Source organism: Pseudophryne corroboree, chromosome 3 (assembly GCF_028390025.1).
Source record: "Pseudophryne corroboree isolate aPseCor3 chromosome 3, aPseCor3.hap2, whole genome shotgun sequence".
Classification (NCBI taxonomy): domain Eukaryota; kingdom Metazoa; phylum Chordata; class Amphibia; order Anura; family Myobatrachidae; genus Pseudophryne; species Pseudophryne corroboree.
Genome location: NC_086446.1, coordinates 603,355,570 through 603,381,283, shown reverse-complemented (window position 1 = coordinate 603,381,283; position 25,714 = coordinate 603,355,570). Strand labels below are relative to the sequence as shown.

Here is a 25,714-nt window from a genome sequence, read left to right as displayed (position 1 = left end):
TGCAGGAGCTTGGGTACAATAGGAAGAAGGAATTTAGGTGTCAGTGGACTGCTTATGCTCTTACCCAAAGTTTCTGAACTTGACAATGATTTATGATGAATGCGCTGCAGGTGACGTATAAGGGAGGATGTTTCTAGGTGGTTAACGTCCTTACCCCTACTTATTATGGATTGACAAAGGCAACACACGGCTTGACACCTGTTGATTTGTGGAGAAATAATTCCACACCGAAGAGGTGGCTTTTTTGGTATTTTGCCCAAGCATGACAATGGGCTTTCTCATCCCACGGACAAAAATTGTCTCCACTGGTGCCTTATTCAAACAAACCACATCACCATCAGAATCCTCATCGTCAACTTGCTCCTCAGCACCAGCTACACCTATATCCTCCTCATCCCGGTGTATGTCTACAGTGACATCCCCAATCTCAATATCAGCAACTGGACTGGCGGTGCTCTTCCCAGCACTTGCAAAAGGCATGCAAATGGTGGTAGGAGCCTCCTCTTTCCATACAGTCTTGGGAAGGTCAGGCCTAGACAACCGTGGACACAATTGGACTCCTTGGGGATTTGTGATATCTCTGAACACTCAGTTGTTTTTTCCTGTGCTTTAACAAGCTTAATTTTTTACATTTTTCGAGAGGGAGTAGGGCTTCCATCCTCGTGAGAAGCTGAGCCACCGGTCATGAACATAGGCCAAGGCCTTAGCCTTTCCTTGCCACTTCGTGTCGTGAATGGCACATTGCTAATTTTACGTTTCTCGTAGATAATTTCTTATTTTTTCTGATTAATTTTTGCTTCTTGGATTTTACATGCCCTCTATGACATTGGACATCAGCCTTAGCAGACGATGTTGATGGAATTGCATCGTCAATGTCATGACTGGTGGCAGCAGCTGCTTCAGCACTAGTACTAGGAATGGGAAGTGGTTCCTGATCTTTCACTATTTTTTCCTCCCAAATTTTTGTTCTTCATTTCACAGGACAGCGCCCCTTTATTATTACAGCACACACAACAGTGCCCCTTTATTTTCACAGCACTTCTGTATACTTACAGCATACAGGGCCAGTGTAATATTATTTTAACAGCAACACCCCTATATTTTACAGCATACAAGAGCAGTGTGCTTTTAATTTTTAACAACTGCACCTCTGAATTTTTACAACATACAGGGCCAGCAGCACCCATATATTTTACAGCATACAGCAGTGTGCTTTTAATGTTCAACAACTGCACCCTTGCATTTTTACAACATACAGGGCCAGTGTAATGTTATTTGAACAGTAACACCCCTATATTTTACAGCATACAGCAGTGTGCTTTTAATTTTTAACAACTGCACTGCTGAATTTTTATAGCATACAGAGCCAGTGTAATGTTATTTGAACAGCAACACCCCTATATTTGACAGCATACAGCAGTGCGCTTTTAATTTTTAACAGCACCCCTGAATTTTTACAACATACAGGGCCAGCAGCACCCCTATATTTTACAGCATACAGGAGCAGTGTGCTTTTAATTTTTAACAACTGCACCTCTGACTTTTTACAACATACAGGGCCAGTGAAATGTTATTTAAACAGCAGCACCCCTATATTTTACAGCATACAAGAGCAGTGTGCTTTTAATTTTTAACAACTGCACCCCTGAAATTTTACAACATACAGAGCCAGTGTAATGTAACTGTATTTGAACAGCAACACCCCTATATTTTACAGCATACAGCAGTGTGCTTTTAATTTTTAACATCTGCACCCCTGATTTTTTTTTACAACATACTGGGACAGTGTAATGCTATTTGAACAGCAACACCCCTATATTTTACAGCATACAGGAGCAGTGTGCGTTTAATTTTTAACAACTGCACCCCTGAATTTTTAAAACATACAGGACCAGCAGCACCCCAATATTTTACAGCATACAGGAGCAGTGGGCTTTTAATTTTTTAACAACTGCACCTCTGAATTTTTGCAACATACAGGGCCAGCAGTATCCCCTATATTTTACAGCATACAGGAGCAATGTGCTTTTAATTTCTATTAACTGTACCCCTGAATTTTTAAAACATACAGAGCCAGCAGCACCCCTATATTTTAAAGCATACAGGAGGACAGTGCCCCTGCACCCTGTACAACACAGTGACAGCCAGGACAGCAACACCCATGTACAGCTGCAGCACATGAAACACCATTGACAGCCAGGACAGCCACGACAGCACCCCTAACACACCACTGGTACACCACAGTGACTGCAGCAGCACCCCTACAGAGCACACACTGAGGTCTGTCTACCTAAATGTACAAGTCCGGAGTGAAAATGGCGGCAACGTGCGGCTGTTTATATAGAATCCAAATCCAGCGAGAATCCGACAATGGGATGATGACATTTTGACTCGTTCTGGTTTCCGAGTCTAGCGGAAAGTCCCGATCCGGGCTCGGGACGTGATATTCCGAGGGGGTTCGATTCTCAGGAAGCCGCACTCGCTCATCAGAGTACATAGCAGAGAAAACGTAACAATTGGAATAATTTCAGAGGTAGAGAGGAAAGGCAGCTCCATAATTCAAGTAGAATACAGAGGTCCCCATCCACAGACAAAATTTCCTGGGCTGGTAGACCATCCCAATCCACTTCTGAAGGGTACTTAGGACCATTTAAGACTTGTGTCAGACTTTTCTAAAATGTCTTTTATCCAGGAATCAACCATAACGTTAGACACTAACTAGCCTTATCATCAGCAGCCATTTTCAACCGGTCACCATGAACAGCATTGGTCCAGTAGCACTGAGAAGAGGTTCATATGAATTGTGGTGGACTACTTGATTACGTATCCTGTAGCTTTGGCACTGGCACCCATACATTGGGACCCTTATGCAATAGCTGTCAGTGTATATTGACATGGAGAGAGAAGATGGGAGGTAACTGCAGCAGCTGTTTGAGTATTACGAAGTATGGCAGGACTACACCAGGTTCTCTACCTTCCAGCTGATGTATTGGCGGAGGGTACAAGGGACATGTGACATGGTCCAGGAAAGCTGGGAGGGGACATTCCAGGAACTTGAAGTTACTATGCTGGAGTATTTATCAAAGTTATGAGAAAGACTGCTGTGTTTTATGTAGTTGGCTCATGACAACATGGAAGGAGCTGGCGATAATCACATATGCTATTGCCCAAAAAGTGATGGTGCTAGACCCAATCCTCAAGAACAATCTGTAATCCTCACAGGAGGGTCCATATACAGTATAATAACTGAACATCAGGGTATGGTTAATTATGCGGAATCCCTAGACAGTTCCCACAGATGTTTAGGTACCCACCAAATAAACAGACTTAAGTCTCTACTGTAACCCATTTGTCCATGAGTCAGCAACAGTAGATGCAAAGAGTATTGGAGATTCAAAGGACCCATTTTATCACCAGATCTGGCCGCTCCACACTGCTTGCAGCTGATTAGGCTGTACTAAAACAGGGTGGGTTTGGAAGTGTCAGCTATGGGTAAATTAGAGGTTGATGATATGCTGGAAATGTGAGTTATTGGGGGAAAATCAATTCAGCCTCTCTATGTTGAATAGTGCTGGGAATGAGTGCACAGAGCTATTCAATTAACCGCGCTGTAAACCCGTGACTAGAGGATTTCTGCCTGCACCCTAATTAAGAGCACACAGAAATCCAACATAACTAGTGCTACAGTATGGTGCTAGTTGTGGGCTTAGCATGTGCATTGGCATCTCCCAACTTAAGTGCCGGGTGTGATTCAGACAATTGAATAGCTCCAGGCACTCAATTATGGTGCTATTCAACATTGCACTGAATTGAAATGCTCCTAATGTGTCCTCCAACAGTTTATGGATAGCTGGGTTAAGTTAGTACCCAAAAAAGGTGGTAGCACATGTGGATTTTAGGAAATTGTGGATTTTGGGAAATTGAACAAGGTCATCTTGACAGGTGCATGGGGATGGCAGATGTGCTAAAATTTAAACCATCATTCAATGGCTTTGACTCATCAATCAAAAACAGGTACAGGCATTCCAGGGAACAACACAATATTCCCCCCAAAAAATTCCCTGAGTGTCAGAAAGCCTAGCTTCACCCCTGCATGCAGAGGTGTATCTAGGGGTCCCATCGCCCCAGGCAATATAAGGGACTGGCACCCCCCATAAATAAAATAATAAAGGAACGTGGACTCATTAGTGCCAGTTCAAATTATACCAACACAAAAATGTATTTTATTCACAGTTCACCAGACAGTAGTCCCCTGAATCACATCAGGTCACACAGTAGTAGCCCTTACTCACGTTACACCACACAGTAGTATCCCTTATACATGCTCCACCACACAGTAGTACCCCTTAAAGATATGCACATGCTCTGTAACCCCCATATTAGGTGGAGTCCCCATATGATGTGATGCTCTGCAGACCCCATATTAAGAGCATCTCTCTCTCTATGATATGATGCTCTGCAGAACCCATATCAGGTGCAGATCTTCCCATATGATGTGATGTTCTGCAGATCCCATATCAGGTGCAGCCCCCCCCCCCTCTGATATGATGCTCTGCAGACCCCATATCAGGGGCAGCCCTCTTCCTATGATGTGATGCTTTGCAGACCCCCATATCAGGTGCAGCCCTCTCCCTATGATGTGATGCTCTGCAGATCCCATATCAGGTGCAGCCCTCTCCCTATGATGTGAAGCTCTGCAGACCCCATATTAGAGGGAGCCCCCCTGTTATGTGATGCTCTGCAGATACAGACTCATTGAGCAGTTAGTAGCTACTGCAGTGCTCCTTATACAGATGGTTATACCAGAGGCCCAGTGATGACTTATGATGTCGTAAACTAATCAGCAGCTGGCACCTCTGACAGAGCTTCTGTGAGCTGTGCCAGCTGGTGATTGGTCTGCACCGCCGTCAGTCATCAAAAGGTGAGGTGGCTGGATATGGTTTCAGCTGATTGGCTGTTTCTGCAGTCATTCAGTCCAGCTGAGAGATAGGGTGGGAGGAGCGGTTATTGGCCGGTCCACAGAGCTGTCACTCAGGAGGTAGGACTGGGGCATCCTAGCCGGGAACTGTCACAGTAGCCTACGACAGGATTCTACCTACTGGCTGTGAGTGGCATCACTGGATGGTGCCCCCCATAGGCCGGCGCCCCTAGCGAGTACCATCCTAGCCAAAGAGGTAGATATGCCCCTGCCTGCATGTATCAATCTGGCTATCATGAACTAAGGGTCAGATATAAACCAGTGCAAGACGGCCGAAGCTCCGACATTTTGGCTACTCATACGATTTTTAAAGCAGAAAACATTTACAAGGCAAGACCAGGTTGGTTTTGCCTTGTAAATGATTGCTGCTTCAAAAAAAAACGTACGAGTTCAGCAGGAATCTCAAAGCTCTGGCCGTCTCACAATGCATTACATCCGGCCCAATGTCTCAGATTTTACTCCCTCAGTAGAAAAGATCATCAAGACTCTTATGTTCTTAATGGACTGACTGTAATCTGAAATCTGCCATTCCATGACATGAATTCCATAACATGGAAAGTACTAAAAATATTTATTTGAGACAAGCAAATAGTACAGTATAATAATCACACTGTACTGGCTGAGGTCTGCTTTACACAACTGTTAACAAGCGGTTTCAAGTTTGCTTCTTCTCAGACCTGATATAGGAAAAAGTGCGAAGGGTAATGGCAGATCTACATTGAAGCTAATGAAGCTTAAGTTTAATGGCCCCTAAAGCTTCAAGGCCCCTAATCTTAGAGGGACCTCAAACCAACTTTTTTTTTTAATGATTGGATTTTTCAACAAAATCGATAACATCATGACAACCAGGCTTCTACTGTAGTACAGCATTGCTGCTAGAGGTTGCATAGAAATGCTAGAGGTTGCAGTCTAGCTCTGTAAATTGAATTCTCTTTATTGCCAAGTACATTTGCACATACAAGGAAATTAACTTTGTGAGGTTGGTGCACAAACAAGACATAGCTAAAAAGCCTTAAAAAACAAAAATGGCAATAAATATAAATACAATATAATAATTGCACTTGTATAAGCAAGTGTGGGGGTGAGATAGGAGTGTAAATCCCATACTCAGTGAGAGGCAGGGGGCTTGTTGATGAGCCCCGCTACGATGGGGATGAAACTGTTCATGTGATGTGGGGTTTTGATCTTGGTAGACTGAAACCTTTTTCCATATGGCAATCTCAGAAAGAGGTGGTGACTGGGGTTGGGGAGAGTAGGCGATGATCTGCCCTGCTCTCTTCCTGGTACTGGAGTGGTATAGATCCAGAAGAGATGGCAGGTTGCAGATGATAACCTCAGAAGACCATATGATCTGCTGCAGTCTGCCTTTGTCTTTGGCATTGAAAGCAGCGTGCCAGACGGTGATCGATGAGCTGAGGCATCATTTTCTGCAGCAGGTTGAATTTCTTCAGCTGCCTCAGGAAGAACATCCTCTGCTGCACCTTTTTAATGATGGAGGTGATGTTCTCCTCCCATATAAGGAGATTAAAGTCCCAAAGAATCTAAATGACACCACAGAGTTAACTGGGAAATCACACATGATGAGGAGGCAGTCAGCGCTGGGCTTCTCCTGAAATCTACTACCATCTCCACAGTTTTTTGAGCATTCAGCTCCAGGTGGTTTGGCTGCACCAAGAAGCCAAGTAATCAACTTCTCTTTTGCAGGCTGACTTATCCCCATTGGAGATTAATCCAGTTAGGGTTGTGTCATCTGCAAACTTCAAGAGTTGACTGATGGGTGGCTAGAGGTGCAGCTGTTAGTGTAGAGAGAGAAGAACCTCCCTGGTTGGACATTTAATTAGCTGTTTATATTTGGGGAGATCGCAAGTAAAAAATGTCCTTGTTAAAGTCCCCAAGGACAATAATGGGGTAGTCCGTGTCCCTTTCTCCACCCCTAACATTTGGTCGGCAAGCTTGCATTGTGCCTCATGCACATCAGCTTGCGGATGAATGTAGACTCCGGCCATTTTGAAGGGAGCAATTTCATGGGGGGAATAATACGGTCTACAAATAGCATGAAACGTGGATCCATTTTAAACTACAATTCACAGCCCGCAGAACTTTTCTTTGTGACAATCCCAGGAATGGCGGTGCCTGAGAGGGCCTATCCTAGGATGGAGGCTGGAAGCAATGAAAGGTGAGAAGTAACCCTGGACAAGGAGGCATCTAATGTAATTTTGCTGATACTGAACAGTGTATGCATCAGTTGTTTATTGAAGAGGGGATGAGGGAGAGTGCTGTGAGGTGATTGATGAAGTGGGGTTATGTGAGGTGATTCTTGAAAGGGGGGGTGCCTTAGAGGTTATTCCACCCCACTACCCCGTTCTCCACCAGTTGGGACTCATGGCCCTGTCGAGGGCAGAAAGCCCCTTTAGACCTTGTTGGATGTTGCCCTATTGTTATAGGTTTGCGAAGGGGCCCAAGGACGTAGCTACCATAAGTGCAGACAGTGCATCTGCTATGGGGCCCAGAGCTGTGAGGGGCCCACCTTCCCTGTCAAAGTTACATGTGTTATATACATTTTTCACCATTGGTTGGTACGTAGGGGTCCTTTCAAACTTTTTCCTTGGGTCCTGCAATATATCTAGGTATGCCCCTGGACCTGCTCATTGTAGTGTGGTATAAAATGAACTGGAGGGCATTTTAATGTTATGTAACATGAACCGGGGCACTGTAATGAGGCACAATATGAAATGGGAGCACTATATATATCATAATGTGAATTGGGGATACTGTGCGGCATAATGTGTACTAGCAGCTCTGAAATGTGACATAGGGTGAACTTAAGCACTACAGCGATTCATAAAAGAAACTAGGGCACTACTTTGGGGCATAACATTAAATAAGGTTCTACTATGGTTCAGATACAAGATAAGAATTAAACACCATATAACGTACACCACAGATCATGTGAACTACATGTTGATTTGTCCATGCGGACTGAGATATTTTGGAATGACTGAGACAAAGTTTTCAGATAGAATGGCGAATCATTGAACATCTATACGCCATGCACTTGTATCAGCTTCCCTGTTATTTTGCAATTACATTTCATTTCATCAATGAGGGAATAATGGAAGCATATATTTATAATTAGAAGGGTGGTACTGAAGTCATAGGAGGTTGTACCATTTGCAAACTGCTCCACTAGAGAGTTTGCAGCCGCTCCATATAGCATACATGTAAACAGAATATCCAGGTGACCACAATGTTGAGTATACAGTACCCAAATTTCCAGGACAATAGCGCAAACCCATATATTTCCCACATCCCAAGTGATAGGTTATAGGTAGCACGCTATCAGCAAATTGTGTCATTATAGCCCTGTCACAACTGTGTGATGTCACAAATTGCAGCGTTTTGCAGCGATGTGCCAGACCATGATGGTGTTAGGCGCATCACCATTTCCCCTACCCTTCCCCATTGGTACCAAGGACCTCCCCTGGGTCTGGATGGGACCAGCAAAACGTGGGTAGAAAGTGATGTGCGTTTCTAGTATACAGACGTATATCTCAAGAGCACAGAGTTGAGGTACATCATACTTATGTAGAATTCTTAATAATACTATTGAATAACTTGTTTTGAAGAAATATATGTATATGTTGTTTCTAAAAAGAAATGTGTCCACAGGGGTTAGTGACCGAAGGTCACATAACTACATCCCTACACAGCAATGAGACCTACAGTAAACTGGGGTAAGTAAAAAATATGAAAAATGACCATGGCCTTCTGAAGTACAAAACTTCTACCATGTCCTGGCAGCATTTAATTTGAATTATAAATTATTAGTAATAACGTTGTGGTCTTTTACAATCAAGGTAGGTTGCAGTTACTAACATTGCATTTAGGTGCAAAATTTACACAGAGATATTCAACCAATTAAACCCTTGTTTATGAGTGTTTGCCATTGGTCAGTGTTTAACATTCGCCTGAATGCAATATTAGTAAATTAACTCCTATGTCATCATCCACTGAATTAATGTTATGTTGTGATTATTGCCTTGGATATATATGTGACTTAATGTGTGCTTCTGATCCTATGAAAGACTTACTTACAGGGAAAAAATAAGATTTTACTCACCGGTAAATCTATTTCTCGTAGTCCGTAGTGGATGCTGGGGACTCCGTAAGGACCATGGGGGGGATTAGCGGCTCCGCAGGAGACTGGGCACAACTAAAGAAAGCTTTAGGACTACCTGGTGTGCACTGGCTCCTCCCACTAAGACCCTCCTCCAGACCTCAGTTAGGATACTGTGCCCGGAAGAGCTGACACAATAAGCAAGGATTTTGAATCCCGGGTAAGACTCATACCAGCCACACCAATCACACCGTATAACTTGTGATACTATACCCAGTTAACAGTATGATAACAACTGAGCCTCTCAACAGATGGCTCAACAATAACCCTTTAGTTAGGCAATAACTATATACAAGTATTGCAGACAATCCGCACTTGGGATGGGCGCCCAGCATCCACTACGGACTACGAGAAATAGATTTACCGGTGAGTAAAATCTTATTTTCTCTAACGTCCTAAGTGGATGCTGGGGACTCCGTAAGGACCATGGGGATTATACCAAAGCTCCCAAACGGGCGGGAGAGTGCGGATGACTCTGCAGCACCGAATGAGCAAACTCTAGGTCCTCCTCAGCCAGGGTATCAAACTTGTAGACTCTTGCAAGAGTGTTTGAACCCGACCAAGTAACAGCTCGGCAAATTTGTAAAGCCGAGACCCCTCGGGCAGCCGCCCAAGAAGAGCCCACTTTCCTCGTGGAATGGGCTTTCACAGATTTAGGGTGCGGCAGTCCAGCCGCAGAATGTGCAAGTTGAATCGTGCTACAGATCCAGCGAGCAATAGTCTGCTTAGAAGCAGGAGCACCCAGCTTGTTGGGTGCATACAGGATAAATAGCGAGTCAGTTTTTCTGACTCCAGCCATCCTGGAAACATATACTTTTCAGGGCCCTGACTACGTCCAGAAACTTGGAATCCTCCAAGTCCCAAGTAGCCGCAGGCACCACAATAGGTTGGTTCACATGAAAAACTGCTACCACCTTAGGAAGGAATTGGGAACGAGTCCTCAATTCCGCCTTATCCATATAAAATACAGATAAGGGCTTTTGACAAAACCGCCAATTCTGATACACGCCTGGCCGACGCCAAGGCCCACAGCATGACCACTTTCCACGTGAGGTATTGTAGCTCCACGGATTTAAGTGGCTCAACCCAATGCGACTTCAGGAAATCCAACACTACGTTGCGATCCCACGGTGCCACTGGAGGCACAAACGGGGGCTGACTATGCAGCACTCCCTTAACAAAAGTCTGAACTTCAGGCAGTGAAGCCAGTTCTATTTTGGAAGAAAATCGATAGAGCCGAAATCTGGACCTTAATGGAACCCAATTTTAGGCCCATAGTCACCTCTGACTTGTAGGAAGTGCAGAAATCGACCTAGCTGAAATTCCTCCTTTGGGGCCTTCCTGGCCTCACAGCACGCAACATATTTCCGCCGTATGCGGTGATAATGGTTTGCGTTCACTTCTTTCCTAGCTTTAAATAGCGTAGGGATAACTTCTTCCGGATCCTTCAGGATCCGGCGTTCAACCGCCATGCCGTCAAACGCAGCCGCGGTAAATCTTGGAACAGACAGGGCCCCTGTCCAAGATCATTTCTTGGAGTTCTGGGTACCAAGCTCTTCTTGGCCACCCGAAACAATGAGTATAGGCCCTCATTCCGAGTTGATCGGTCGCAAGGCGAATTTAGCAGAGTTACACACGCTAAGCCGCCGCCTACTGGGAGTGTATCTTAGCATCTTAAAATTGCGACCGATGTATTCGCAATATTGCGATCACAAACTACTTAGCAGTTTTAGAGTAGCTCCACACTTACTCTGCCTGTGCGATCAGTTCAGTGCTTGTCGTTCCTGGATTGACGTCACAAACACACCCAGCGTTCGCCCAACCACTCCCCCGTTTCTCCGGCCACTCCTGCGTTTTTTCCGGAAACGGTAGCGTTTTCAGCCACACGCCCATAAAACGCCGTGTTTCCGCCCAGTAACACCCATTTCCTGTCAATCACATTACGATCGCCGGAGCGATGAAAAAGCCGTGAGTAAAAATACTATCTTCATTGTTAAATTACTTGGCGCAGTCGCAGTGCGAATATTGCGCATGCGTACTAAGCGGATTTTCATTGCGATGCGATGAAAAATACCGAGCGAACGACTCGGAATAAGGGCCATAGTTCTTACTCCTCTCCTTCTTATTATTCTCATTACCCTGGGTATGAGAGGTAGAGAAGGGAACACATACACCGACTGGTACACCGACGGTGTTACCAGAGCATCCACAGCTATCGCCTGAGGGTCCCTTGACCTGGCGCAATATCTTTGTAGCTTTTTGTTGAGGCGGGACGCCATCCTGTCCACCTGTGGCCTTTCCCCACGGTGTACAATCATTTGGAAGACTTCTGGATGAAGTCCCCACTCTCCCGGGTGGAGGTCGTGTCTGCTGAGAAAGTCTGCTTCTCAGTTGTCCACTCCGGGAATGAACACTGCTGACAGTGCTAACACATGATTTTCTGCCCATCGGAGAATCCTTGTGGCTTCTGCTATCGCCATCCTGCTTCTTGTGCCGCCCTGTCGGTTTACATGAGCGACCGCCGTGATGTTGTCTGACTGGATCAGCACCGGCCGGTGTTGAAGCAGGGGTCTAGCCTGACTTAGGACATTGTAAATGGCCCATAGTTCCAGAACATTTATATGTAGGGAAGTCTCCTGACTTTCCCATAGGCCTTGGAAGTTTTTTCCCTGTGTGACTGCCCCCCAGCCTTGAAGGCTGGCATCCGTGGTCACCAGGACCCAGTCCTGTATGCCGAATCTGCGGCCCCCTAGAAGATGAGCACTCTGCAGTCACCACCACAGCGACACCCTGGCCCTTGGAGACAGGGTTATCCGCCGATGCATCTGAGGATGCGACCCGGACCACTTGTCCAACAGATCCCACTGGAAGATCCTTGCATGGGACTTGGCGAATGGAAATTCTTCGTAAGAAGCTACCATCTTTCCCAAGGCTCGCGTGCATTGATGCACCGATACCTGTATTTGTATTAGGAGGTCTCCGTCTAGAGACGCCAACTCCATGAACTTCTCCTCCGGGAGAAACCCTTTTCATCCTGTTCTGTGTCCAGAACCATAGCCAGGAACAGTAGACGCGTCGTAGGAAGCAGCTGCGACTTTGGAATATTCAGAATCCAGCCGTGCTGTTGTAGCACTTCCCGAGATAGTGCTACTCCGACGAACAATTGCTCCCTGGACCTCGCCTTTATAAGGAGATCGTCCAAGTACGGAATAAGTACTTCGGCCATTACCTTGGTAAATACCCTCGGTGCCGGGGACAGACCAACGGCAACGTCTGGAATTGGTAATGACAATCCTGTACCACAATTTTGAGGTACACCTGGTGAAGAGGGTAAATAGGGACATGCAGGTAAGTATCCTTGATGTCCAGTGATACCCTGAAATTTTCCAGGCTTGCAATAATCGCCCTGAGCGATTCCATTTTGAACTTGAACCTTCGTATATAAGTGTTCAAGGATTTCAATTTTAGAATGGGTCTCACCGAACCGTCTGGTTTCGGTACCACAATCATTTTGGAATAGTAACCCCGGCCTTGTTGAAGGAGGGGTACCTTGATTTCACCTGCTGGAAGTACAGCTTGTGAATTGCCGCCAGTACTACCTTTCTCCGAGGGCAGCAGGCAAGGCTGATGTGAGGCAACGGCGAGGGGGAGTCGTCTCGATCTCCAGCCTGCATCCCTGTGATACTACTTGCAGAACCTAGGGATCCACCTGTGGGCAAGCCCACTGGTCCCTGCAGTTCCCGAGACGCGCCCCCACCGCACCTGTCTCCACCTGTGGAGCCCCAGCGTCATGCGGTGGACTCAGAGGAAGCGAGGGAAGATATTTGATCCTGGGAACTGGCTGACTGGTGCAGCTTTTTCCTTCTTCCCTTGTCTCTGTGCAGAAAGGAAGTGCCTTTGACCCGCTTGCTTTTCTGAAGCCGAAAGGACTGTACCTGAAAATACGATGCTTTCTTAGGCTTTTGTGAGGAAACCTGAGGTAAAAATTTTTCTTCCCAGCTGTTGCTGTGGATACGAGGTCCCAGAGACCATCCCCAAACAATTCCTCACCCTTATAAGGCAGAATCTCCATGTGCCTTTTAAAGGCAGCATCACCTGTCCACTGCCGGGTTTCTAATACCCTCCTGGCAGAATGGACATTGCATTAATTCTGGATGCCAGCCGGCAAATATCCCTCTGTGCATCCTTTATATATAAGACAACGTCTTAAATATGCTCAATGTTAGCAAAATATTATCCCTGTCTTAGCGTATTAATATTATCTGACAGGGTATCAGACCACGCTGCAGCAGCACTATGTATGCTGAGGCAATTGCAGGTTTCAGTATATAACCTGAGTGTGTAAATACAGACTTCAGGATCGCCTCCTGCTTTTTATCAGCAGGTTCCTTCAAGGTGGCCGTATCCTAAGACGGCAGTACCACCTTTTGACAAACGTGTGAGCGCCTTATCCACCCTAAGGGATATCTCCCAACTTGGCCTATCCTCTGGCGGGAAAGGGTACGCCATCAGTAACTTTTTAGAAATTACCAGTTTCTTATCGGGGGAAACCACGCTTCTTTACACACTTCATTCATTCATCTGATGGGGGAACAAAACACTGGCTGCTTTTTCTCCCCAAAAATAAAACCCCTTTTATGTGGTACTTGGGTTCATGTCAGAAAATGCGTAACACATTTTTCATTGCCGAGATCATGTAACGGATGTTCCTAGTGGATTGTGTATATGTCTCAACCTCGTCGACACTGGAGTCAGACTCTGTGTCGACATCTGTGTCTGCCATCTGAGGTAACGGGCGTTGTTTGAGCCCCTGATGGCCCTTGAGACGCCTGGGCAGGCGCGGGCTGAGAAGCCGGCTGTCCCACAGCTGTTACGTCATCCAGCCTTTTATGTAAGTAGTTGACACTGTCGGTTAATACCTTCCACCTATCCATCCACTCTGGTGTCGGCCCCACAGGGGGCGACATCCCATTTATCGGCCTCTGCTCCGCCTCCACGTAACCTTCCTCATTCAAAATGTCGACACAGCCGTACCGACACACCGCACACACACAGGGAATGCTCTGACTGAGGACAGGACCCCACAAAGTCCTTTGGGGAGACCGAGAGAGAGTATGCCAGCACACACCAGAGCGCTATATAATTTAGGGATTAACACTATATTGAGTTAATTTTTCCCAATAGCTGCTTGTATATACAATATTGCGCCTAAATTTAGTGCCCCCCCTCTCTTTTTAACCCTTTGAGCCTGCAAACTACAGGGGAGAGCCTGGGGAGCTGTCTTCCAGCTGCACTGTGAAGAGAAAATGGCGCCAGTGTGCTGAGGGAGATAGCTCCGCCCCTTTTTCGCAGACTTTTCTCCCGCTTTTTTATGGATTCTGGCAGGGGTATTTATCACATATATAGCCTCTGGGGCTATATATTGTGATATATTTGCCAGGCAAGGTGTTTTTATTGCTGCTCAGGGCGCCCCCCCCAGCGCCCTGCACCCTCAGTGACCGGAGTGTGAAGTGTGTATGAGGAGCAATGGCGCACAGCTGCAGTGCTGTGCGCTACCTTGGTGAAGACAGAAGTCTTCTGCCGCCGATTTTCCGGACCTCTTCTTGCTTCTGGCTCTGTAAGGGGGAAGGCGGCGCTGCTCCGGGAACGAACACCAAGGCCAGTTCCATGCGGTCGATCCCCCTGGAGCTAATGGTGTCCAGTAGCCTAAGAAGCCCAAGCTAGCTGCAAGCAGGTAGGTTCGCTTCTTCTCCTCTTAGTCCCTCGATGCAGTGAGCCTGTTGCCAGCAGGTCTCACTGTAAAATAAAAAAACCTAAAATAAACTTTCTTTCTAGGAGCTCAGGAGAGCCCCTAGTGTGCATCCAGCTCGGCCGGGCACAGAAATCTAACTGAGGTCTGGAGGAGGGTTTTAGTGGGAGGAGCCAGTGCACACCAGGTAGTCCTAAAGCTTTCTTTAGTTGTGCCCAGTCTCCTGCGGAGCCGCTAATCCCCCCCATGGTCCTTACGGAGTCCCCAGCATCCACTTAGGACGTTAGAGAAAGTATGTGACCACAGAGATCACTGACTCCTTATTATGCTCTTATACAATTAACATCTTCCAAAATATGTGTTTAGAATGTTGATTCTTACCAGGATCATTCCCAAATTTTTTTCTCCTGTGATCTAGTGGAATCTGTTTGCTCCTTTTTTCAATTGTTTGGATCAGCTTCCGTAATAGGTGCTTATCGTTGAATGCGATTGAGAAACTGTTTCTTGCAACAGCAGGAGGTTCAACTTCTGTTGAATCAAACAAGAGAAATACAATTCTGTCCAAATAATCTGGTCTTAGAAGAAGGTTCCGATGTGCTGTGAAACGCCTATCCTTGTAGACTGGTACAATGGTTATTGGGATAATGGTGATTGGCTTACTTAAGCTCTGTATAACAAATTCTCCTCCAGGTATGTCTCTGGAGCCAAAGTAACACTTAAATCCATCTTGCTCAAGAGGATTCACAATGTTGTCAGTCATATATTCATCAATTTGCTTTTGCTTTGTATTTTGTGGGGCTGGTGCCGAGACTACATAGACATCATAGCAGAATAGTTCATGGAATATTAAACCACCTGTGGAAAAATATATAAAAAGATTCTCTCACATTATTGTTTAATGTATCACTGTGATATAGATTAAAGATGTTGGATAACACACTTTTAAGAAGAAATCTGAATATATCTGCAATATACTGTAAGGGCAATTATTACATTAAACGTCATCTTTGGATTCAATTATTTTTTTTCATTTTGTTTGTGATGGTCCATTGGAAGTTTTTTTGACCCACAATAACTTTTTGCCCATCAAAAGTTGAGTTCAACCTTCTGTATGCGCTCAACTTAGAGAAGTGTGGGGTGCTCTAGACATATTAAAGTTCTCTATGTACAACTAGCAAAAGAAATGTACTTTGCTTATTATTGCCGCGTAGCACCAAATCTAGCTACATTTATTCCCCCATGCAATTCCTGTAGTTTCTATGTACACTAAGGTGGTAATTCCGAGTTGATTGCTAGCTGCATTCGTTCGCTGTGCAGCGATGAGGGAAAAAAATGGCACTTCTGCGCATGCGTATGCGGTGCAATGCGCACACGCGACATACTATTACCACGAACGATGTCGTTTCACACAGCGTCTAGCTAAGCTTTTCAGTCGCACTGCTGGCCGCAGAGTGATTGACATGAAGTGGCCGTTTCTGGGTGTCAACTGACCGTTTTCAGAGAGTGTTCAAAAAAACACAGGCGTGGCTAAGCGAACGCAGGGTGTCTTTGTGACGTCAAAACAGGAACTGAACAGTCTGAAGTGATTGCAAGCGCTGAGTAGGTTTTGAGCTACTCTGAAACTGCACAAAAAAACTTTGTAGCCGCTCTGCGATCCTTTCGTTCGCACTTCTGCTAAGCTAAAATAAACTCCCAGTGGGAGGCGGCATAGCATTTGCACAGCTGCTAAAAACAGCTAGCAAGCAATCAACTCGGAATGACCACCTAAGCCCCTTATACAAACTATGTGCCTTCAAACATACTGTAGTTCCAATCTGTTCCATAATTTTACTTTGTACTGCTGCCTGCAGCCCATTGCTATCACAATACTTTTCTCTGACGTCCCAGTGGATGCTGGGTACTCCGTAAGGACCATGGGGTATAGACGGGCTCCGCAGGAGACTGGGTACTCTTAAAAGAAAGATTAGGTACTATATCTGGTGTGCACTGGCTCCTCCCTCTATGCCCCTCCTCCAGACCTCAGTTAGTATCTGTGCCCGGCCAGAGCTGGATGCACCCTAGGGGCTCCCCTGAGCTTCCTAGAAAAGAAAGTATTTGTTAGGTTTTTTATTTTCAGTGAGATCTGCTGGCAACAGACTCACTGCTACGTGGGACTGAGGGGAAAGAAGCAAACCTACCTGCTTGCAGCTAGCTTGTGCTTCTAAGGCTACTGGACACCATTAGCTCCAGAGGGATCGAACACAGGCCCAGTCCTCGGTCGTCCGGTCCCGGAGCCGCGCCGCCGCCCCCCTTGCAGAGCCAGAAGAACGAAGAGAAGTTGAAAATCGGCGGCTGAAGACTCCGGTCTTCATTAAGGTAGCGCACAGCACTGCAGCTGTGCGCCATTGCTCCCTTAGCACACCACACACTCCGGTCACTGATGGGTGCAGGGCGCTGGGGGGGGGCGCCCTGGGCAGCAATTAGATTACCTTACTTGGCGAAAAGCACATAATACAGTCTGATAAACTGTATATGTGCATTAACCCCCGCCATTAAAGTACATAAAAGGACAGAAGCCCGCCGCTGAGGGGGCCGGGCCTTCTTCCTCAGCACACCGGCGCCATTTTCTCTTCACAGCTCAGCTGGAAGGAAGCTCCCCAGGCTCTCCCCTGCAGTATCCTGGTACACAAAGGGTAAAAAAGAGAGGGGGGGCACATAAATTTAGGCGCAAAACTGTGTATATAAGCTGCTATAGGGGAAAAATCACTCAGTATAGTGTACATCCCTGTATTATATAGCGCTGTGGTGTGTGCTGGCATACTCTCTGTCTCTCCAAAGGGCCTGGTGGGGGAACTGTCTTCAAATAGAGCATCCCCTGTGTGTGTGGTGTGTCGGTACGCGTGTGTCGACATGTCTGAGGTAAAAGGCTCCTCTAAGGAGGTGATAGAGCGGATAAGTGTGTGGGAGGGTGTCTCCGTCAACAACGCCGACACCTGTTTGGATATGTGTAAGTGCTGAGGTAAAATTATTGCACAAATGGTTAGGGAACAGAAAGGAAACCTACCCTGGTCTGTCCCTATGTCACAGAGTCCTTCAGAGTCTCTCTATGTTCACTATCCAAAATAACAAAGTATCGACACGGAGTTTAACTCCACTGTCGACTACGATAATGCAAAGTTACAGCCAAGAGGGCTAAAAGATATTCAATATATGATTATTGGAATAAAAGATGATTTGCATATCACTGATGACTCATCTGTCCCTGACACGAGAGTACACATGTTAAGGGGAAGAATGCTGAGGTAAATTTCCCTCCTCCCATGAGGAAAAAGAGCGGGAATCTCCAGACAAGAGACGGCAGCTTCCCACAAGAGAATTCTCAGGCTGTATCCTTTCCCCACTAGGGCCAGGATGTGTTGAGAATCTTTCCCTTGGGTGTCCTGTTTGCACTAGCTATTCTCAGGGATCCTGCAGATAGCGTGCACATTCCAGTATACTACCCAGACCGGCGATTGTGTCGGCATGGGTTTATAGCGCTGTGGCAGCGTGGACAGGTACCTTATCAGCAGAGATTGAGACCCTAGTATGCATATAAATATTTTAAGATGCTGTCTTAAGTGATAGATAGATATATAATTATAAAGCATGCCCAAAGGGACATGAGTATACTGGGTCCTAGTGACAAAAGCTATGTCGATTTCTGCTTGACGTGTCCTGTAGAATATACATTGGACAGATGATGCCGACATAAGAGGCATATGGAAGGCTGAGGATTGTGTGGAGAAAGGTTCTCGGGCCTGGTCTCCACAGTTTTATAGCTGGTAATTCTGATATTTTGCCTTATATTCCTGCACAGCATAGGAAAGCACGACATTATTAAATGCAGCTTTTCGAATAAAAAAACACGAAAGTCTGATGTGCGTCCTTTCTTGTCAGAGCCGGGGGCAGAGGAAAGAAGCTGTACAACACAGCTAGTCCCCAGGAACAGAAGTCCTCCCCGGCCTCTACAAAAATCCACCGCATGTCGCTGGGGCTCCACAGGGGGAGCTAGGCCCGGTGGGGACACGCCTTCGTAAGTTCAGCCACAAGTGGGTTCACTCCCTGTTAGATCCCTGGGCAAAAGAAATTGTATCGCAGGGATACAGGCTGGACTGTGAGAAGATGCCCCTCACCGAGGACCCGGTGGGCTTCCTCCCAAGAGAGGGAGCCAGTGTTAACTGCAATTCGTAAATTGTATCTTCAACAGGTGGTGGTCAAGGGTCCCCTCCTTCAACAAGAGGGTGTTATTATTCGACCATGTTATAATCCCGAAACCAGACGGTTCGGTTAGACCCATATTGAATTAAAATCCCTGAACATATACCTGAAAAGGTTCAGGTTCAAGATGGAATCGCTAAGAGCGGTCATTGCATGCCTGAAATGAATCGGGACATAAGGGATGCATACCTTCGTGTCCCCATTTATCCACCTCATCAGGCGTACCTCAGAATTGCGGTACGGGATTGTCATTACCAATTTCACCAAGGTTATGGCGGATATGATGGTGCTCCTGCGGAAGCAAGGTGTCACTATTATCACATACTTGGATGATCTCCTCATAAAAGCGAGATCAAGAGAGCAGTTGCTGGACAGCGTATCACCTTCTCTGGAAGTGAAACGGCAACACGACTGGATTCTATATATTCCAAAGTCGCAGTTGGTTCCTACAGCTCATCTGCCTCGCCTAGGCATGATCCTAGACACAGACCAGAAGAGGGTTTATCTCCCGATAGAGAGAGCTCAGGAGCTCATGACACTGGTCAGGAATCCATTGAAAACCAAAACAAGTGTCAGTGCATCACTGCACTCGAGTCCAGGGAAGGATGATGGCATCATACGAGGCCATCCCCTTCGGCTGGTTCCATGCAAGGACAATGGAACTTACTGGACAAGTGGTCCGGATCACATCTTCAGATGCATCGGTTAATCACCCTATCCCCTAGGGCCAGGGTGTCTCTCCTGTGGTGGCTGCGGAGTGCTCACCTTCTCGAGGGCCGCAGATTCGGCATTCAGGACTGGGTCCTGGTGACCACGGATGCAAGCCTCCGAGGGTGGGGGGCAGTTACACAGGGAAGAAAATTCCATGGTTTGTGGTCAAGCCAACAGACTTGCCTTCACATCAATATCCTGGAACTAAGGGCCATATACAACGCCCTAAGTCAAGCGGAGTTCCTGCTTCGCGACCAACCGGTTCTGATCCAGTCAGACCGCAGGGGCTCATGTAAACCGCCAGGGCGGCACAAGTAGCAGGGTGGCGAGGGTAGAAGTCACCAGAATTCTTCGCTGGGCGGAGAATCAAGTAAGCGCACTGTCAGCAGTGTTCATTCCGGGAGTGGACACGACCTCCACCCGGGAAAGTGGTGACTTCATCAGGAAGTCTTCACGCAGTTTTGCAAATTGATGGAAACTGCCTCAGGTGGACTACATGGCGTCCCACCTCAATAAAAAGATAAAAAAGGTTTTACGCTGGGTCAAGGGACTCTCAGGCGATAGCTGTGGTCGCACTAGTAACACCGTGGGTGTTCCAGTCGGTCTATATATTCCCTCCTCTTCCTCTCAGACCCAAGGGCTGAGAATTGTAATAAACGGAGGAGTGTGAACAATATTCTTTGCTCCGGATTGGCCAAGAAGGACTAGGTACCCGGAACTGCAAGAAATGCTCTCAGAGGACCCATGGCCTCTGCCTCTCAGTCAGGACATGTTGCAACAGGGACCCTGTCTGATCCAAGACTTTCCGCGGCTGCGTTGGACGGCATGAAACGCCGGATCCTAGCGGAAAAGGGCATTCCGGATGCAGTTATTCCTACGCTGATAAAGGCTAGGAAAGACGTGACAGCAAGACTTTTTCACTGTATATGGCGAAAATAGGTTGCTTGGTGTGTGGCTGGGAAGGCCCTACAGAGCAATTCCAGGGGGGTCGATTCCTGCACTACCTACAGTCAGGAGTGACTATGGGCCTAAAATTAGGATCCATAAAGGCCAAGATTTCGGCCCTATCACTTTTTCTCTCAAAAAGAACTGGCTTCACTGCCTGAAGTTCGGACGTTGTTACAGGGGTGCTGCATATTCAGCCCCTTTTGTGCCTCCAGTGGCACCTTGGGATCTTAACGTGTGTTGGATTCCTAAAATCCCACTGGTTTGAGCCACTTAAGACCGTGGAGCTAAAATATCTCACGTGGAAAGTGGTCATGCTTTTGGCCTTAGCTTGGACTAGGCGTGTGTCAGAATTGGCGGCTTTGTCATGTAAAAGCCCATATCTGATCTTCCATATGGAAAGGGCAGAATGGAGGACTCGTCCCCAATTTCTCCCTAAGGTGGTATCATCGTTTCATTTGAACCAACCTATTGTGGTGTCTGCGGCTACTAGGGACTTGGAGGATTCCAAGTTGCTGGACGTAGTCCGGGCCCTGAAACTTTATGTTTCCAGGACTGCTAGAGTCAGAAAAACTGACTCGCTATTTATCCTGCATGCACCCAACAAGCTGAGTGCTCCTGCTTAAAAGCAGACTATTGCTCGCTGGATCTGTAGCACCATTCAGCTTGCACATTCTGCGGCTGGACTGCCGCATCCTAAATCAGTAAAAGCCCATTCCACGAGGAAGGTGGGCTCTTCTTGGGCGGCTGCCCGAGGGGTCTCGGCTTTACAACTTTGCCGAGCTGCTACTTGGTCGGGTTCAAACACTTTTTTGCAAAATTCTACAAGTTTGATACCCTGGCTGAGGAGGACCTTGAGTTTGCTCATTCGGTGCTGCAGAGTCATCCGCACTCTCCCGCCCGTTTGGGAGCTTTGGTATAATCCCCATGGTCCTTACGGAGTACCCAGCATCCATCAGGACGTCAGAGAAAATAAGAATTTACTCACCGGTAATTCTATTTCTCGTAGTCCGTAGTGGATGCTGGGAGCCCGTCCCAAGTGCGGACTCTCTGCAATACATGTATATAGTTATTGCTTAACTAAAGGGTTATTGTATGAGCCATCTGTTGAGAGAGGCTCAGTTATTGTTCATACTGTTAACTGGGTATAGTTATCACGAGTTGTACAGTGTGATTGGTGTGGCAGGTATGAGTCTTACCCTGGATTCCAAATCCTTTCCTAGTAATGTCAGCTCTTCCGGGCACAGTTTCCCTAACTGAGGTCTGGAGGAGGGGCATAGAGGGAGGAGCCAGTGCACACCAGATATAGTACCTAATCTTCCTTTTAAGAGTGCCCAGTCTCTTGCGGAGCCCGTCTATACCCCATGGTCCTTACGGAGTACCCAGCATCCACTACGGACTACGAGAAATAGAATTACCGGTGAGTAAATTCTTATTTTTATTGCCAACCAACCCCATATCCTCCTTACATGCACCCCATATCCTAGAGACACCTTGGACCTAATTGTAATACTCCTTTCCTCATTCTCGCATGATAAATACATATTCTGCATTTACAGTGTATTCACTGCCAATCCTTTCCACTCAAACCCTACCCTCCCTTCATGTTCACATCTTACTTCATTCCATTCAGTGTCACCTGTCAAGTTTATTGCTTTTAACACTTTTAAGTTTTCTTTTGTTCTTCTTCCGGGTCTGAAACACAAAGTTTTTATCTCACATATGGGTCTATTAACTAAGCCTTGGATAGAGAGAAAGTGGACGGAGATAAAGTACCAGCCAATCATGAATCAGTGAAAGTGTGGAGAAGTGAGCCAGTGGATAAGTTTCCCTTGGCAACCAATCAACTGCTACCTATAATTTATAGACTGCACTTTATAAATGTTACCTCAACACTGATTGGTTGCCATGGGTAACTTCAAATGCTTGGAACAATCTAAAAACAGTAGCAACAGACATAAAAAGATCAATACTCAACAATCCAGCTCTTCGTGGCAACAACCAGCTAAGCTTTTTTTGTGCATCTATAAATATATTCCAATCATGGGGCCAGTAACAAAATGATCCCAGTGGAATTCTAGACTTACTAGCACAAGGACAGGACGTTTGCTTGTGTGAACTAGCCATCTCTGTAATTATTGTTTGCCTCTCTGAATTGTTTGATATTACTAGATGTATTTAAACTTTACTACACTTCTTTAAACAGTGTTAAGCGATTGAAGAGGCTATTTACCTTACAGTAACATAGTATGATAGTAGTAATATGTACTCATAAAGAATTTCAATTAAATGAACAAGTATAATATAAAGGGCGGTATTCAATTGATTATCATGCCCGATCTCCTGTGTAAAGTGAGAGAAGAACGCAGTGTTATGGTGTTTTTGCACTGAACGCACCCATAGAGGTCTGGTTTAGCGTGTAAAGCAGCTAAACCCTACCAATGTGTTGGGCGCTATCGTGAAAAGTGCAGTTTAGGTGCCCAATGGGTCACTTCTTCAATCATTTCAGCTCACCACCCCTAAGGGGGGGGGGGGGGGGTGTTCAAGCTGAAATGCAGACACAGGCAGCGATTTGCACCTGCATGGAGCTACAATTGGATAGCTCCATTGGCCGCCATGTGCTGGTTGCTGGTGGGAGGAACTATTGCATAGCCCAAAGGTAAATACTGTATTTAAAAACAGGGTCCAATGCAGAGTTGGACTGTGCCATTGAGAGCCCACTGGTTGAATGCAGTGGTAGGGGCCCATGCTTAGTGGTGCAGCCATCCACCATAGAGGCTTGGCTAACTATTAGAGAGTGCATAATCTGGGCCCATTTATTAATATGTATGTATTATAAAAGCTGCTAGTGCATGCATGATAATGTATCAGATTAATAACAGCAATGCACTCATCTATTCCTCATACAGCAGGGGTAGAAGCGGTGAGACGTTTAATCACTGGGAACGGTCTGTACCAGGGACCAGACATCGATCTGTTTCTCACGCTATTAACTTTCACACTGGAGCATAATTTCTTCATGTTCAATGGCAGCTACTACCTACAGCTAACGGGGTGTGCGATGGGTTCTTCCGTCGCACCCTCGTTCGCCAATAGCTACATGTGGGAGGTGGAGAGGAACCTCTTTTTTGAAGAGAGGGCCATTGCCAATGCCTTTGGTCTATATTATAGATATATAGACGATCTGCTGATTTTTTGGCAACAAGACATTGGCAGATTGCAAGAAATTATAGATCAACACAATCTGTCAGAAAGTCCCATTAAATTCACAATATCACATGACAAGCATCGTATTTGCTTTTTGGATATCATGTTAGAATTAAAGAATGGGCAAATTCAAACCTCTCTTTATACCAAGCCCACAGACCGGAATACGGTCCTTCACGCCGACAGTTTCCATCCAAAACCAACGATCCGGGGGCTGCCTTACTCACAGTTATTACGGGTATGCAGGAATAACAGCAACTCCGAGATTAGAGAGGAACAACTCAATATTATGATAAAAAAATTTGAGGAAAGAGGATATTCCAGAAGTGAGTTGTTGCAAGCACGTACAAGAGCGTTAGCTAGCTTTCAAGATGATAGGAGCAGTGGTCCCAAGCGTACAGTAAACACAGTCACCTGGGTTAATGAATTTAATACATTAAGTACACACACTACTAAGAAAGCAAAGGAGATGTGGCAAATAGTGGCCACGGACCCAGATCTGGGCTGCTTCCATAGAAGTCGCCTTAGACCCAGCTATACACGAGGGAAGAACCTCAAAGATTTATTGGTAAAAACAGATATCACTGGCTTGGATGAGGAAGAGACCCCTGGGCACTTTCTTAGCAGAAAGAATGGCTGCTTTCGGTGCCTAGGATGCACCACATGCTCCTTTTTGGTCATAGGTGACTCCATTCCCCACCCCCATACTAATAAGAGATTCAGCATCAAGTGGCCATTAACTTGCACCAGTAAATATGTCATTTACGTCATCATCTGCCCGTGTGGGCTGTACTATGTTGGGAAGACAGAGTGGCAACTAAAGGTGCGTCTTACCCAACATAGGTCAGCCATCAGGGCAGCTCTGGCAACAGGTAAAAGTGACCAACCGGTAGCCCGGCACTTTCTTTTGCACAAACATAATTTATCCAGTTTGCGTTATAAAGCAATAGATCATGTGCCAGTCCCCAGACGAGGGGGCGATAGGGGGAAAGCATTGCTACAACTTGAATCCAGATGGATTTTCCGTCTGGATTGTGTGGCCCCCAAGGGCCTCAATGAATCTTTGAATTTGAGTTATTTTTTTATAAATGACCTCATAACGGTTAGGTCTTAGTAAATTGGGTTAAGTTCAGGTTCACTTTTTACAGCATTTTTTTCATCACCCTTGTTTTAGGGACGTGTCGTCTCTTCATTAGGTCGATTCTTATACACACAAAGAGCTACAAGTGATAAGGTCCCTGACCAGAGAGGTGTAGGTGCACCATACAGAGATTCGTGCCAATAGAGGGCGTATTCTAAGAGTTCCACCCCCTCTCTTCCCCTTTTGTTCATATGAATCTATGCCAGGGTCAGTATCAAGTGTTTACAATATGTTAGGTCAGTCAGATTGGTTCTCTATTGTGCAGGTAAATTGCTGCTATAAAAATGTTTAAATTTAAAATTTTATAGTAAATTTTACATGATTATTACTATGGCTAACATGCTATAAGAGCACATATATGTTCATCTATACTGTTTTTAAGGTTATGCTGTTAATCACGTAATGTATTTGGCACTTTAATGTGGGGCTGATGTGTCTCACTCTTAATATTGGTTGTGTTTGTGTGTAGCACGGTGAGGACTTTCATTTGGTCTGTTCGTCCGTATACGGCCAGTTGCTATGGTTACCGGCGCCGGACAAGCGACGCGACTTCCGGTGCGACCGAGGTAG

The 25,714-nt window shown here is 46.0% G+C and overlaps 1 protein-coding gene across 1 annotated transcript in view; it reads right to left on the bottom strand.

Annotated features, from left to right (window-relative positions):
- Nucleotides 1-22,923, bottom strand: part of LOC135057350 (uncharacterized) — a 108,259-nt gene extending 85,336 nt beyond the window's left edge. Inside the window, exons 1-2 of the mRNA XM_063963239.1 lie at nucleotides 22,884-22,923; nucleotides 15,286-15,759 (exon numbers count right to left, since the gene is read on the bottom strand). Of these exons, the coding sequence (XP_063819309.1) occupies nucleotides 15,286-15,759; nucleotides 22,884-22,923 (514 nt within the window). The remainder of the gene's footprint in view (nucleotides 1-15,285; nucleotides 15,760-22,883) is intronic.
- Between the last annotated feature and the right edge of the window lie 2,791 nt (nucleotides 22,924-25,714).